The sequence below is a fragment of the Protopterus annectens genome, chromosome 3.part0, assembly GCF_019279795.1.
Source record: "Protopterus annectens isolate FY-2018-M chromosome 3.part0, PAN1.0, whole genome shotgun sequence".
Classification (NCBI taxonomy): domain Eukaryota; kingdom Metazoa; phylum Chordata; order Ceratodontiformes; family Protopteridae; genus Protopterus; species Protopterus annectens.
In genome coordinates this window covers 488,375,268-488,387,508 of record NC_056731.1, presented here as the reverse complement: position 1 = coordinate 488,387,508, position 12,241 = coordinate 488,375,268, and the positions used below count along the sequence as shown (strand labels likewise).

Sequence of the window (12,241 nt, the reverse complement as noted above, 5' to 3'; positions counted from 1 at the left end):
TTAGCATTTGTTACCTCACTAAGTGGTTTGTCCATAGTCCCTTTTCAACTGTAACCTGGACCACAAGGGGCAAGGGTAAATGTAATATATGGACAACTTATTACTGCCAACCAAACAAAGTGTTTTGGATGGAATGAAGACTTCCCAGAGAAAACCCAGGCAGTCACAAGAAGAACATGCATACTGCATATATACAGTGACAGGATGAAAACCCAAGCCATGGGGCTGTCAGGCAGCCATCTTTACCACTTATCCATCAATGCTGTCTCACTCTTGGCTACTTCAGCTTCTTGGAAAACTGGAATAATTTTATATTTAATCAAAAATGATTGTGACATGTACCCCTAAGGTATAATATTCAAACCGTAAACATCAGGTAACAAAGTTTAATGAAACAGACAGAACAAAATATTCATTCAGTCAGTCTAACATTCATGCCTTTGGTGGGCCAGCTGCTTGCACGTGCCTACTGGAGATGCAAGGCTTATCTCTTTACACTTCGAACAAAATACCTCAACATCTACATTTAAACCATTAGTGACAATTTGATGGGTAACTGCAAATTTATGCTTGCTGGTAGTACGAATGATCGGTTCAGAGGAAACTAGTCTACACTTGTCACTACAAAGGTAATGCATCTAAGATGTTCAGCAGGTGTGCAGCATGTGGACAGCTGTAAGCTTAGCATTAATCTATGAATTCCATGTTTAAAAGCTCACTTGTCACTCACTCGGATGTAAAACCCCTAGGTAAATGGCCATTACAACCAAATTTAAACCCCAAAAATAATTAAAGTAGTTCTCTTCTTCCCATCGGTTAATCTTTACATCGCCATACTATTTATGCACCAAGTAAACTGGTATACCTAGCTACATTGGAAGACTTACAGGTTTTAGACAAGGTATGTACAAGTGTTACGCAGTACATGAATAGTGTCCATACTGCCTGGATTATCACAAGGCCGGGTTCAAATATATTTGCCAAAGGGACTGCACTGCTAAATTGTTGTCTCAGTAGTGACTTCTGGGGGCAGGCTAGCAGGTTTTCTACCTACTTGTTCCAAACTGTTGTCAGTGGTTGAGCCATCTTGATGAGGAGTTTAACTGGGTGGATGACCTTTAATCACAAAGGAGTAGTTTTTGTCAGCAAGAAGGGACTTTCCCTTTCACTATCTTAATAATATATGGCCTTTATTCTAGAATTTATGAAATTTCAGAACAACCTGTCTGCGCTGCTTAGCATTTGGACATAAAGTTCTTAGGTTGTATGATGGGGAATTTCTATGAATAAGTAATATGACAGACATATGCCTTTGAAAGGTGGTCTTGTAGAAAAGAGAAGTATCTGCCTCCTCTATCTGCTCTTTTAGACCAATATACTATACTTTTCTATATCCTTCTCTCCCCACTTCCTTGAAGACCATAAAGTCTCCTCTAACTGGACTTTTCTCATTCATTCCTTAACATTGAGGACCTCTGTCCTTCAGATCTGCCAGGCCATTAGCTGTTTGGAATGACCATCACCCTGGCAATGAGAAAGTACAGTTGTGTACACTTGCCATAAATGTAGATGTTCAAGTGTATTCACTGTTGCAGTCATCACATTTGGGTCATCCTTGCTAGGGTAGCCCTCGGCTGGCCCGAATACCAGAGGCTTAGTATTTCTGCGTCGGTTGCTGTCGCTTCAGGACTGACGTCAGGTCGTCAGTAGTATAAAGTAAGGCAGCTGATGCCATTACATCAGTTTTCTTGCCCTAACCTGTCAGGAGCTCCAAGTAGGAGCCAGGTTCTGGTGGAAGAACCCCACCAGTAGAAAGTAAATACCAATATGTCCCTTGTAAGGAAAGAGAAGAAAGGGGGATGGAGGGAGGGAAACCATGACTGCAACAGTGAATACACTCGAACATCTACATTTATGGTAAGTGTACACAACTGTACTATGTTCTTCGTGTTTCACTGTTGCAGTCATCACATTCGGGTTGATTCCCACAGCTGAGGAAATGGGTGCAGGCAGTCAAGAAAACTAGGGGCTGGCTAGGATGCCCTGCAAGACTACAGAGTCAAACCTTGCCTTGGATTTGGAGAAGAGAGGCAGGTGGTAAAGTCTGGTAAAAGTGTGAACAAATGTCCAGGTGGCAGCCTTCAGGATGTCCCTGGTGGGGACTCCTCTGAGGAAAGCTGCAGAGGTGGCGGCTGCTCTGGTGGAGTGAGTACTGCCCCCCCCCCTGGGGGGAAGCTTTCCGTGTTGTTTGTAGCAGAAATGGATGCAGTGTGCTATCCATTTGAAAATGGTTTGTTTGGAGATGGCTTTGCCTTCTGCCCCTGTAGCAAAGCTAACCATTAATTGATCAGACTTTCTGAAGGATTTAGTTCTGTATGGATAGAATCTGAGCTGTCTGTGCACATCTAGAGAGGGCAGGATCCTTTCCCCCTTGTTCTGGGGATTAGGAAAAAAGGTGGGCAAATGAATGGATTTGTTGAGAGCCACACTGGACACCACCTTGGGCACGAAGGATGGGTTAGTCCTGAGGGATATCCTGTCAGCATGGAAGATGATGAAGGGCTTCACAACCATGAGTGCTTGCAGCTTGGAGACTCTTCTGGCTGAAGTGGTGGCCAGAAGGAAAGCTGTCTTCCAGGAGAGAAATTTTAGCTCTGCAGAAGAAGCTGGTTTGAAGGGGGGCAGGGTGAGCTTTTTCAAGTCAAAGTTAAGGGGTTGGTCCTCTTCTGGGTGGCCTCAAGTTGCTAGCCCCTCTTAGGAACTGTTTGATTAAGGGATGTGAGAAAAGGGGTGTCTCAGTGGGAAAATAAGCAGGGAGGGCAGAGGCATGAATTTTAATAGAGGAAAAAGAGCAGCCACTGTGTAGTAGGTCAGTAGCTAAGTAATCCAGGATGAGAGGGAGGGAGAGCTGTGCCGTATTGGCTCCTTTAGCCTGAATCCAGGTGCAGAACCTTTTCCATTTGTCAGTATAAGACTTTCTAGTGCTAGGGCATCTGGCCTTATGTATAACATCTAGAACCTATTTAATGAGGTTGGCAGATTGATCCTGGCTTAGGGAATAAGCCAAGCTGCCAAATTGAGTGTCTGCAATTGGGGATGCATGAATCCCCCTTCCCTCTGGGCCAGGATTTTTGGAATCTGAAGAAGATGCCATGGTGACAGTGGGGACAGGCTGTGCAGCAAGGGGTATCAGTGCTGGCAAGGCCAGCCTGGAGCTACAAGAATTGTCCTTGTTTTTTCTTCCTTTATTTTGAGCAGTACCCTGGGGATGAGAGGTAGGAAGGACAGGGCATCCACTTTCAAAGCCATGCAGTGATGCTCCCTAGTGAAAAATCTGCTGAGCTGATGGTTGGTGTGGGAGGCAAAGAGGTCAACCTTCGGGGTGCCCCATTTATGAGTTATTAGGGTGAAGGTTTTTCTGTTGAGCTGCCACTCACGTGGGTCCAGAAGATTTCTGCTTAATTGGTCTGCCAGAGATTTGAGAGAACCTGGTAGGAATTGTGCTAACAGGTGGAGTTGCATGGCAGAAGCTGTGTGACAAAGGGTCATGGCCAGCCTGCATAGAGGGTAGGAGTGGGTCCATCCCTGCTTGTTGATATGCCACATTACAGTGGTGTTGTCTGTTTTGATCAGGAGATCCCCTGGGGAGAGAAGGGGCTTGAGAGCTATCAAGGCGTGCTGGACAGCCATCATCTCTTTTTGGCTGATGTGCAGGGGGATTTGCTGTGGGCTCCATTGGCCCTGTATGCACCTGCCATCGAGGTGTGCATCCCAGGCATAGTCTGATGCATCTGTGGTCAGGGTCTGGGTAGTGGGGGCTGGTGAGAAAGGTAGTCCTTTGTTGTGGGAGCATGCTGTTGTCCACCAAAGAAATCTTTTCTTTGGCAAGGTATCATGGGTATAACAGTCTCCAGAGCTTGAGAGTATTGACACCAAAGGCCTTTTAGGTACCATTGAAGTTTCCTCATAGGCAGTCTAGCATATGGAATGAGTAGTATGCAAGGTGCCATGAACTTTAGAGCTTGCAGGATCTTCCTTGCAGAAACCTGGGATCTGGTGGCTAGTTGAGAGAAGTAGGCTGTCAGGAAATTTTGCCAGGCTTGCTCCCAGGAATATAATCCTGTGGGTGGGCACCTGTTTGGATTTCTTTTCATTGACTGTGTACCCTATGGAGGATAGTAGAGACTTTACAAAGGCCAGATGCTTGAGCAGCTTTTCCTGGCTGTCTGCCTGAATTAAGCAGTTGTCTAAGTATGGGTAAATGTGGATATTCTTTTGTCTGCAAAAGGCAATGGCCGGAGCCAGACATTTTGTGAAAACTTTGGGAGCAGTAGATAAGCCAAAGGGAAGTGCAGAGAACTGAAAATGCTGAGATCTGCCCTGAAATGGAGATATTTCCCACATGATTCCCTGATAGGAATATGGAGGTAGGCCTCTTTTAGATCTAGAGTGGCTAGCCAAGCATCTTTGGAGAGCATGGGTAGCTGCTGCTGGAGGGTGAGCATTTTGAATTTTGGGGTCACCAGGAAGGTGCTTAGAATGGATAGATCAAGGATGGGGTGCCAGGTGCCCTCTTTTCTGGGTACCAGAAAAAGTCTGCAGTAGAAACCTTGGCCTCTCTGTTCTGCAGGAACGTGCCCTCTTTTCTGGGTGCCAGAAAAAGTCTGGAGTAGAAACCTTGGCCTCTCTGTTCTTCAGGAACGTGCTCTACTGCCCTCATATACAGCAGGGAAATGACTTGCTTTTGCACCTCTGCCCACTGGTTTGAAGTTAGATCTGGGAACCCTTCTGGGGTAGGAAGGGTGTGGAAAGAAAATCTTTATCCCTGGGACACTATGTTGAGAACGCAACGGTCATTGGTAATGGTGGCCCAGGTGCTTACATGAAAGGAGAGATGTCCTCCTAGGGGTAAGTGAAAGTGGGCAGAGGGAGGGGGTGGGGAAGGAGAGTCATTGTGAGTTCTTACCATAATGGGGTGACTTAGAACTCCCTGGTTTTTAAGTGGAAGTAGCACACTGTTTATATCTCTGCATTCCCTGTGTCTGCTGCCTGGGGAGTCTGGTTCCCGGGGGTCTGGGCTGGACTGGCTTAATGGGAGCAGGAAAGGACCAGTGGGACAATGCCTGCTGAACCTGAGTGGCTGGACCTGTAAGAAATCCTTAACTGTCTGCATTGATTTAGCTTTTTCTTCCATCTTTTTTAAGACCTCTTCTGCCTTAGTGCCAAATAAGTTGTCTTTGTGCAGACATTATAAACAGAGCCAATAATCCTTTTCAAAACCCCTTTCTCCCACCAGCCTCAAAGAGGGAAATACAAGACAGACCATGGGAGAATCTGAGGCCTTCTTTCCAATACCTACATTTACTGTGAAAGTGGTAAGGGTACTACTATGCCTGTAGTGTAAAGGAAATGTGTTCTAGAGTTGGGGAATACATATCATTTTATTTTCAAAATTAATATTCATGCATGCAAAATGTCATTTCTATTGTTTCTATGCTTCAGATAAAGTATAGATCAACTGTGTGCTGTTATGAGAAAATGCAGACAATATTTTATCCCTATATTATCAGGACATTTGTCATATTTCATGTTTTGTAGGATACGTATACCGAAGGTCAGGACTGCCTAGGAAGCAGAGGGAGAGATAGAAACCATAGTTAAATAGACCAAACTGTATTTTAACTGCTTTCTGCTCTCTACAACATCAGTATTAAAAATCAAAACAATGTATAACGTGACCCACTGTTTTATATTTATTTAAACTGTACAGTAATATCATTTATGTATTACTTGCCTAAACCCCAAATATCCTGTTATGATAACATATGTCAGAGCAAAACACATGCTAAGGATCCAGGCAAGGTAAATGCACCAGGGAGGGAGAGACAGACTACAAGCATGAGAAGTGTGTTGTTCAAACAAGGTGCTGGATTCTGCAAAAAAAAAAAAAGAAAAAGGCATTCAGGATTATAAGTAGATTCAAGTTCATATAATGCGCACAGAATAAATCTTTTACACAGAACAGTGTAGTTAAATAAGCATCATCAATGTCATATGTACGAACCTGTGTGAACAATCCTAAATATGCAGCATAAAATGTCCCCCTTTTTAATTATTGCTTGAAATTTACTACCTCATGTGTGTAAGAAAACATACCTGTTTAAAAAACTGTACCCATGTTAGCATAAGTAACTTCCAGTTTGCTAACCAACTGCCACCCCCTGACAATTTTTTCTCTAATTCTGCAATGGCCTTTATTGCTATGTCTGCCAATGGACTAACCCAATTTTGCATGTTCTGACACACTGACTGTAATACTTCATTTTGAATTAGAGTACTGGTGTTGAAGAAAACATCCATATATACTAAATGAGAATTATAACATGACTGTGGGGGTTACTCTGTCATGGTGACAATCTTCAAATGACACAATGCACACATATGAATTATTTGCCAGTGCTGCAAAGTCAGATGAAACTCAGGGTCATTATATTATATGTACTGTAGATCAATGTGTGTATGTGTAAGCTATCCAAGGGCTTGTACAAGTGTATAAATACTGAGCATGTGCAAGCCTGACTGCCATTTTGTAGTAAGCTGTTAAGATGTAAGCACTGTTTATATTTACTGATGCTGCTTTCCATCCTGATGTGTTTCTATACAATAAAGCATCCTAAATGACCTACCCCACCTGCTTGTCTTCAATATACCAGGGGACGAGCAACATGGTGTCAGAAGGGGCACATCTAATGGCCAGAAAGAACTCTAGTTTCTTTACTTTGACTTTGAGAAGCATTTGGCTACAGTTGGTGGAATATAGAGGAGTGGACAACTCTTTGCAGTATGTATGATTCGCAAAACAGGTCAGAAATGAATTATTAATGTTAAACTTGCTCAAACTATTTCTTATTCACAAAATATGAAACAAAGCATACAGAACATTCTAAACGATGTTAAAAGAAGTTGAAATGTCCAACATTGCTAGAAATATTCAAATTACTATGGAAAATGCTTGAAATAAAGTCTTGAAATAAAATGAATAATGCAAGAAACAACTGCATTTTTCACAAAGCACATATTTTTCGTATTTACTGAGGCTATCCGAGTTAAAAGAAGTGTATGAAGTGCTTGCATGTTTGTGCAGTGTTACAGTATATATATATATATATATATATATATATATATATATATATATATATATATATATATCTATATATATATATATATATATATATATATATATATGGGTCTACATTAGTAGACTGAACTTTCACTTACCCGACTTTTAAAATGCAGAGACAAAAAGGCTGACAGCAGCATATCACCAACATACAGGAACACCAACATTCCACTCCAGGTGAGTAACCGCTCGGCCACCATGTTGAACGTTGCCCCTTACCCCCACAGCAGTGCGATCTTGGAGATGGTATATTTAGTTGGGGGATGGGGGGGGGGCAAAGGCCTCCACATAGGTAGGTCTAGTTTACTGTTAGACTGGCCGAGGGGTTGCTTACCTGCAGTGGAAAGTCGGTGATGGTAATGTGGTATAGTAAGTAACAGAAACGGAGCAAAAGTAAGCCCACCAATGTGGGGGGACTCCCCCCACTTAAATATAGCAACTTCGAGATTGCACCAAATGAAAGAGAGGGCACAGTTCACCATGGTGGCCAAGTGGTTACTTTCACAGGGGAAGGAATTTGGCAGTCTGTGCATTTGTTGAAATACCATTTTGGAGAAATCAGCTCGGGTAAGTCAGATTCGTTTAAAAGTACTTTCATTTAAACAATTTAGATCTATATATATATATACAGTATATATATATATATATATATATATATATATATATATATATATATATATATACACACACACACACATATATATATATATATATATATATATATATATGGGGTGTATGTGTGCGTGTGTGTTGTGTGTGTGTGTTACATTGTTATATGTATTTATACGGGTTCCCTTCATATGAATAAAAGTTCATATAAAAGAAACCTGGAAGATCGGGACCAGATGTTCGACACTTTAGAACATTGAAACCCCAGAAGCGCGAAATTTAAAATCCCGACATTACAGGATTGTGTTTAGTGCTTCTGGTGTTCCGATGCCCATAAGTATGTATGTGTAAGTGTCTGTTTGAGGCGTAGTGGTGTGTGTAAGTGTGTGTTGTGAGTGTGGTGTATGTTTGGGAATGTAATGTGTGGGTGTGAGTGTGCCTTGTGTGTCTGTTTGTGCGATCTCGAAGTTTGATAATAAAGAAGGGGGGCTTGCCCCCCTGCCCATACAGTTTGTAGTATTGTGTGTTAGGTACTTTGGGGTTGTTGTGTGTGTATGTGTGTGTTTGTGATGTTTGTGTTGGTGTTTCGTGGTTTTGTAGTTGTGGGGTTTCGTTGATGTGGTCTCGTTGTTTTGGGTTTCGGTGAAGTGGGCTGTTGTTGTAATGAAGTAGATCCATTTATACACACAGACTCACACACACACACACACACACACACACACACACACACACACACACACACACACACATGCGCATACACTCACACACCTGTCAATTTACTGTTTTCCTAAAAGGTTATATATTGTGATGTTTTATTATTATAATAATTACAATGTATAGCCTTTCAGCTATTATCACAAGAAAGTTCCAACTAATTAACTGTAGATATTAATATACAATAATTTATATTTGAAAAATGCAACAATTCTTTAACCTTATATTCTTATTTGAATATTTGTATAGCAAGTGCCACAACAATATTAAACTATTTTGTTAATCTAAGTTATAATACTTTTGGGAAAGTAAAACATTTGTTTTGATGTACATGTATTAATGTATGCAATAACATCATTTCATAAGAATTTTCTTTTGAAGCAAAATAAGTCCAGTTGGAAGTTAAGAATGTACCTGCTCCGGTGCTGCTGCTGCTGATTTCATGCTCTTTTATGTACTACCCCTAGAGGCTCCCATGCTGGGGCAGTGCACCAGTTTGACCCACAGCAAAGATGGATCTCCTTTCCACTACAGCCCTACATGCAGGCGGCATCCCAGTCCTCCATGCAGGTTCTCCTTGTTCTTTCCTCTGTGCAGCTCCAAGTGGAATGGGCCTGATGAGCAGATATCATACCAGTCCTTGCAGTGGGGATTTTCCTTGCCCATTTCTTGAGAATGCTGATGGTATGTAAACGTATGTATGCTGAGTGGACGATACAACATAGTTTTTGACGATGTAATTACCTCAGAGGGATGGGGCCTGTGGCAGCAATAGTTTTTTAGGATGCAATTACCTCAGAGGGATGGGTCCTACAGCAGCAACATTTCCACAACCTGGCAATTATGCCACCCCCCCAGCCTCCACCACAGTTTGATGGCTGCCCTGCCTGCCTTGGAATAGTCCCTTCCTACCAGGCTCATCAGATTCATGAGACACTAATTGAACTTAGGTTGCCTGGTCCACAGTGGAGGCTTCACCCCCCCCCCCAACCATCATGCTGGTACCAACTAGAAAAATTAATTTCTTAAAATTAAAAAGGATGTTTTCATTTTTTTTATTGTAGAGCCAATATTACCATTTTAAAATACTTTTTAAATATTTTGTTTTTTGGCCACGATTATAACTGATTTTTTTTAATATTCATGGGTATATTTTGGTTTATCACTAGGGTATTTGCTTTTTTATTACTAAGTTAGTTTTAGAGAATTTCATTTAAGAATTATTAAGGTAATAAACCTGATCATTAACATTTGACATTGCTAAAGGTATACCATAAATAAAGAAAATTTGATTTACATATCTATTAAATTCATAACTTTTGGTGATATAATTTTGTCAGATATAATATTCAGGATAATGCACATCTTTGTTTCATTGCCATGTTGTTAAATATATAAGAATTCATATATTTGCTTTTTTATAACATATACCTGAAGTCAAATTCCTGCAGAACTAGAAAAAAGTATGACCACTCTACACAATCACATAGTTTTCAGTATCTAAACTTCTACAGTTTATATTTTCTCCATTGAAAATATATGGTCTAAATGTATTCTATTTGTTTATTTTTGCCTTGTGTTTTTCCTTTTATCATAAATTCTGCCTGATCTTTATGAACTAAAGATGGAATTAAAATTCAATTCCATTTATTACCAATACAATTTTTTAAGTAACTCAAATCTAGAAGATCTTCATCTCAGTCTATGGTTTATAATTAAATTATTGATATGTTTGAGCAGCTCTTAAATTTCTAACATTTTATTTAATTGTTTAATATACTCTGCTGTTAGCTGTTTATTATATTAAGAAAAGCATCCAATTGTCCATTTGTATTTTCTAGTGTTGAGCTATAAATGTTACTAAAATAGTTTAAAAATGCTCTTATATGTTCCATATGTCAGATTGCAATTTACTATTAGTTGAACTTCTTACAACATGCATTAGTTTCTGTTTAATAAAATATTGACCTTCTTGGTAATCATTTTAACCCCTGTGGGTTTACCAGGTAATTGCTAAGTATAAGATATTCTTTAAAGTAACTTACAGTCAAATCAGAGAGGATTTTTCATAGTAGATGTCCATTTTTCACAGCAAATTGGAAAGATGAGGAAGACAAACAACTTGTACAGGGTCACAGGTTATATGCTCCAAGTGACACTGCCACTAAACACAGCCAAATGACCTATAGACAGGAAGGGAAGTGGGAAGAATCCTTACAACCTTCACCCTGAGGTACACTGAATGCTGATACAAAAGTATAACAGTTTATTTAGTCCAATTACTTATTTGTCAGCCTTGCCTTTGACAGTGCAATTTTAATGTGTAATTATATCATGTTCAAGCATATTTGAAATAGATTTTGCTGTATTGCTATCCAGTGACAAAGTAACAAAATGTTTCAATATTTCTTCACAATAAAGCTGAAGTCAAAGATATTAAATTGTTTAGCCACAGCACTTTACAGTAAACACAATTAAGTAAGCACAAATAAAAAAGGTAATAAATAGTATGTTAAACATACTTCTCAACCTCTTAGCACAGGAAATATGGGCAAGGCATACAATAATGGCTGACAAAGACCCAAAAATGGGGACAGATTTTAAATATTGCTCTTATAAACATGTAAGTTGCTAGAATGACAGGATTTGTGTTAGTATGCACTTTCTGAAAATTATGAAATCTAAACTTTAAATCTAAATCATTATCTAGTGACTTCGGTCTTCAGTGATTTGCCAGAAAACCACAAATTTTATGAGAAACAGGCCAAAAATATAAGCAAAAATCTGGGCATTCCGTTAAAATCTGGACAGTTGAGAGCTACACTGCTGAATCATTGCCACACATTTTCTACTGCTCTCTATTCTGCTTTTTTTCCAAGTACTATTAAGAAAAGTTCAGGTAACTTCCACATAAAAGATCGGATGAATGATGGAATAATTTTTTTATTTTAATTTTATATGGCTAACAAGCATGGATTTCTATATTTGCAGACGAGTAAAGAAAAAAAAAAGATTTCACAGTATGCCATTTTCACCAGAATGTGTGTATATGTATTTGTGTTAATTTATATCTATTTGAATGTGTGTGTGTGTGTGTGTGTGTGTGTGTGTGTGTGTGTGTGTGTTACATCTCTGGGGGGAGAAAGGGGTGAGGATTAAATGATGCATGAAGATAACATGCTTAGTTGGAGTGGGGAAAGCGCTGCATGCCCTGGCACACAGCCACACCCTGATACAAGCAATGGATTATATCAAAAGGTGACTTCATCAGCCTGACAGAATGTTGGGATTCTATGTGCAGATGCAAATACACAAAGAGATGCATTCACTACATGTTCTGATTTGTCAGAAGATTTGAAATTAAACTAGTCAGTAACCTAGTCAGAAGATGACAATCCACTTACTCAACACATCTTGCCACAACGGTGCCAAGGCAGTAAGACACCTTACTGGCAAGATGAATTTCTGGTTATGCTAGAATGTCATTATCTACTCTAGTCAGTTGTTGGACAGAACTACAAAAAAGGGAGGGGACAAATATAAGTAAAAATGTATTTATAATGTTTATGATAGTTTCTAATGTTTTACAGTAATCAGCTTTCAACATTTTAATGCCCACTACCTAAGACTCTTCATTTTAAAGCTCCTCACTTGCCTTTCTGAAGAAGAAAATGTTATAATAACTGGTCAAATAAATAATTAGCTATCATAGATTTATGCTCTTGTTCTCCATACACC

General features: G+C 39.8%; 1 protein-coding gene across 1 annotated transcript in view; it reads right to left on the bottom strand.

Moving 5' to 3' along the window:
• PKD1L1 (polycystin 1 like 1, transient receptor potential channel interacting) overlaps positions 1-12,241 on the bottom strand; it is a 1,345,235-nt gene that overhangs the window by 423,944 nt on the left and 909,050 nt on the right. Inside the window, exon 39 of the mRNA XM_044065604.1 lies at positions 5,795-5,933. Within this exon, the coding sequence (XP_043921539.1) occupies positions 5,795-5,933 (139 nt within the window). The remainder of the gene's footprint in view (positions 1-5,794; positions 5,934-12,241) is intronic.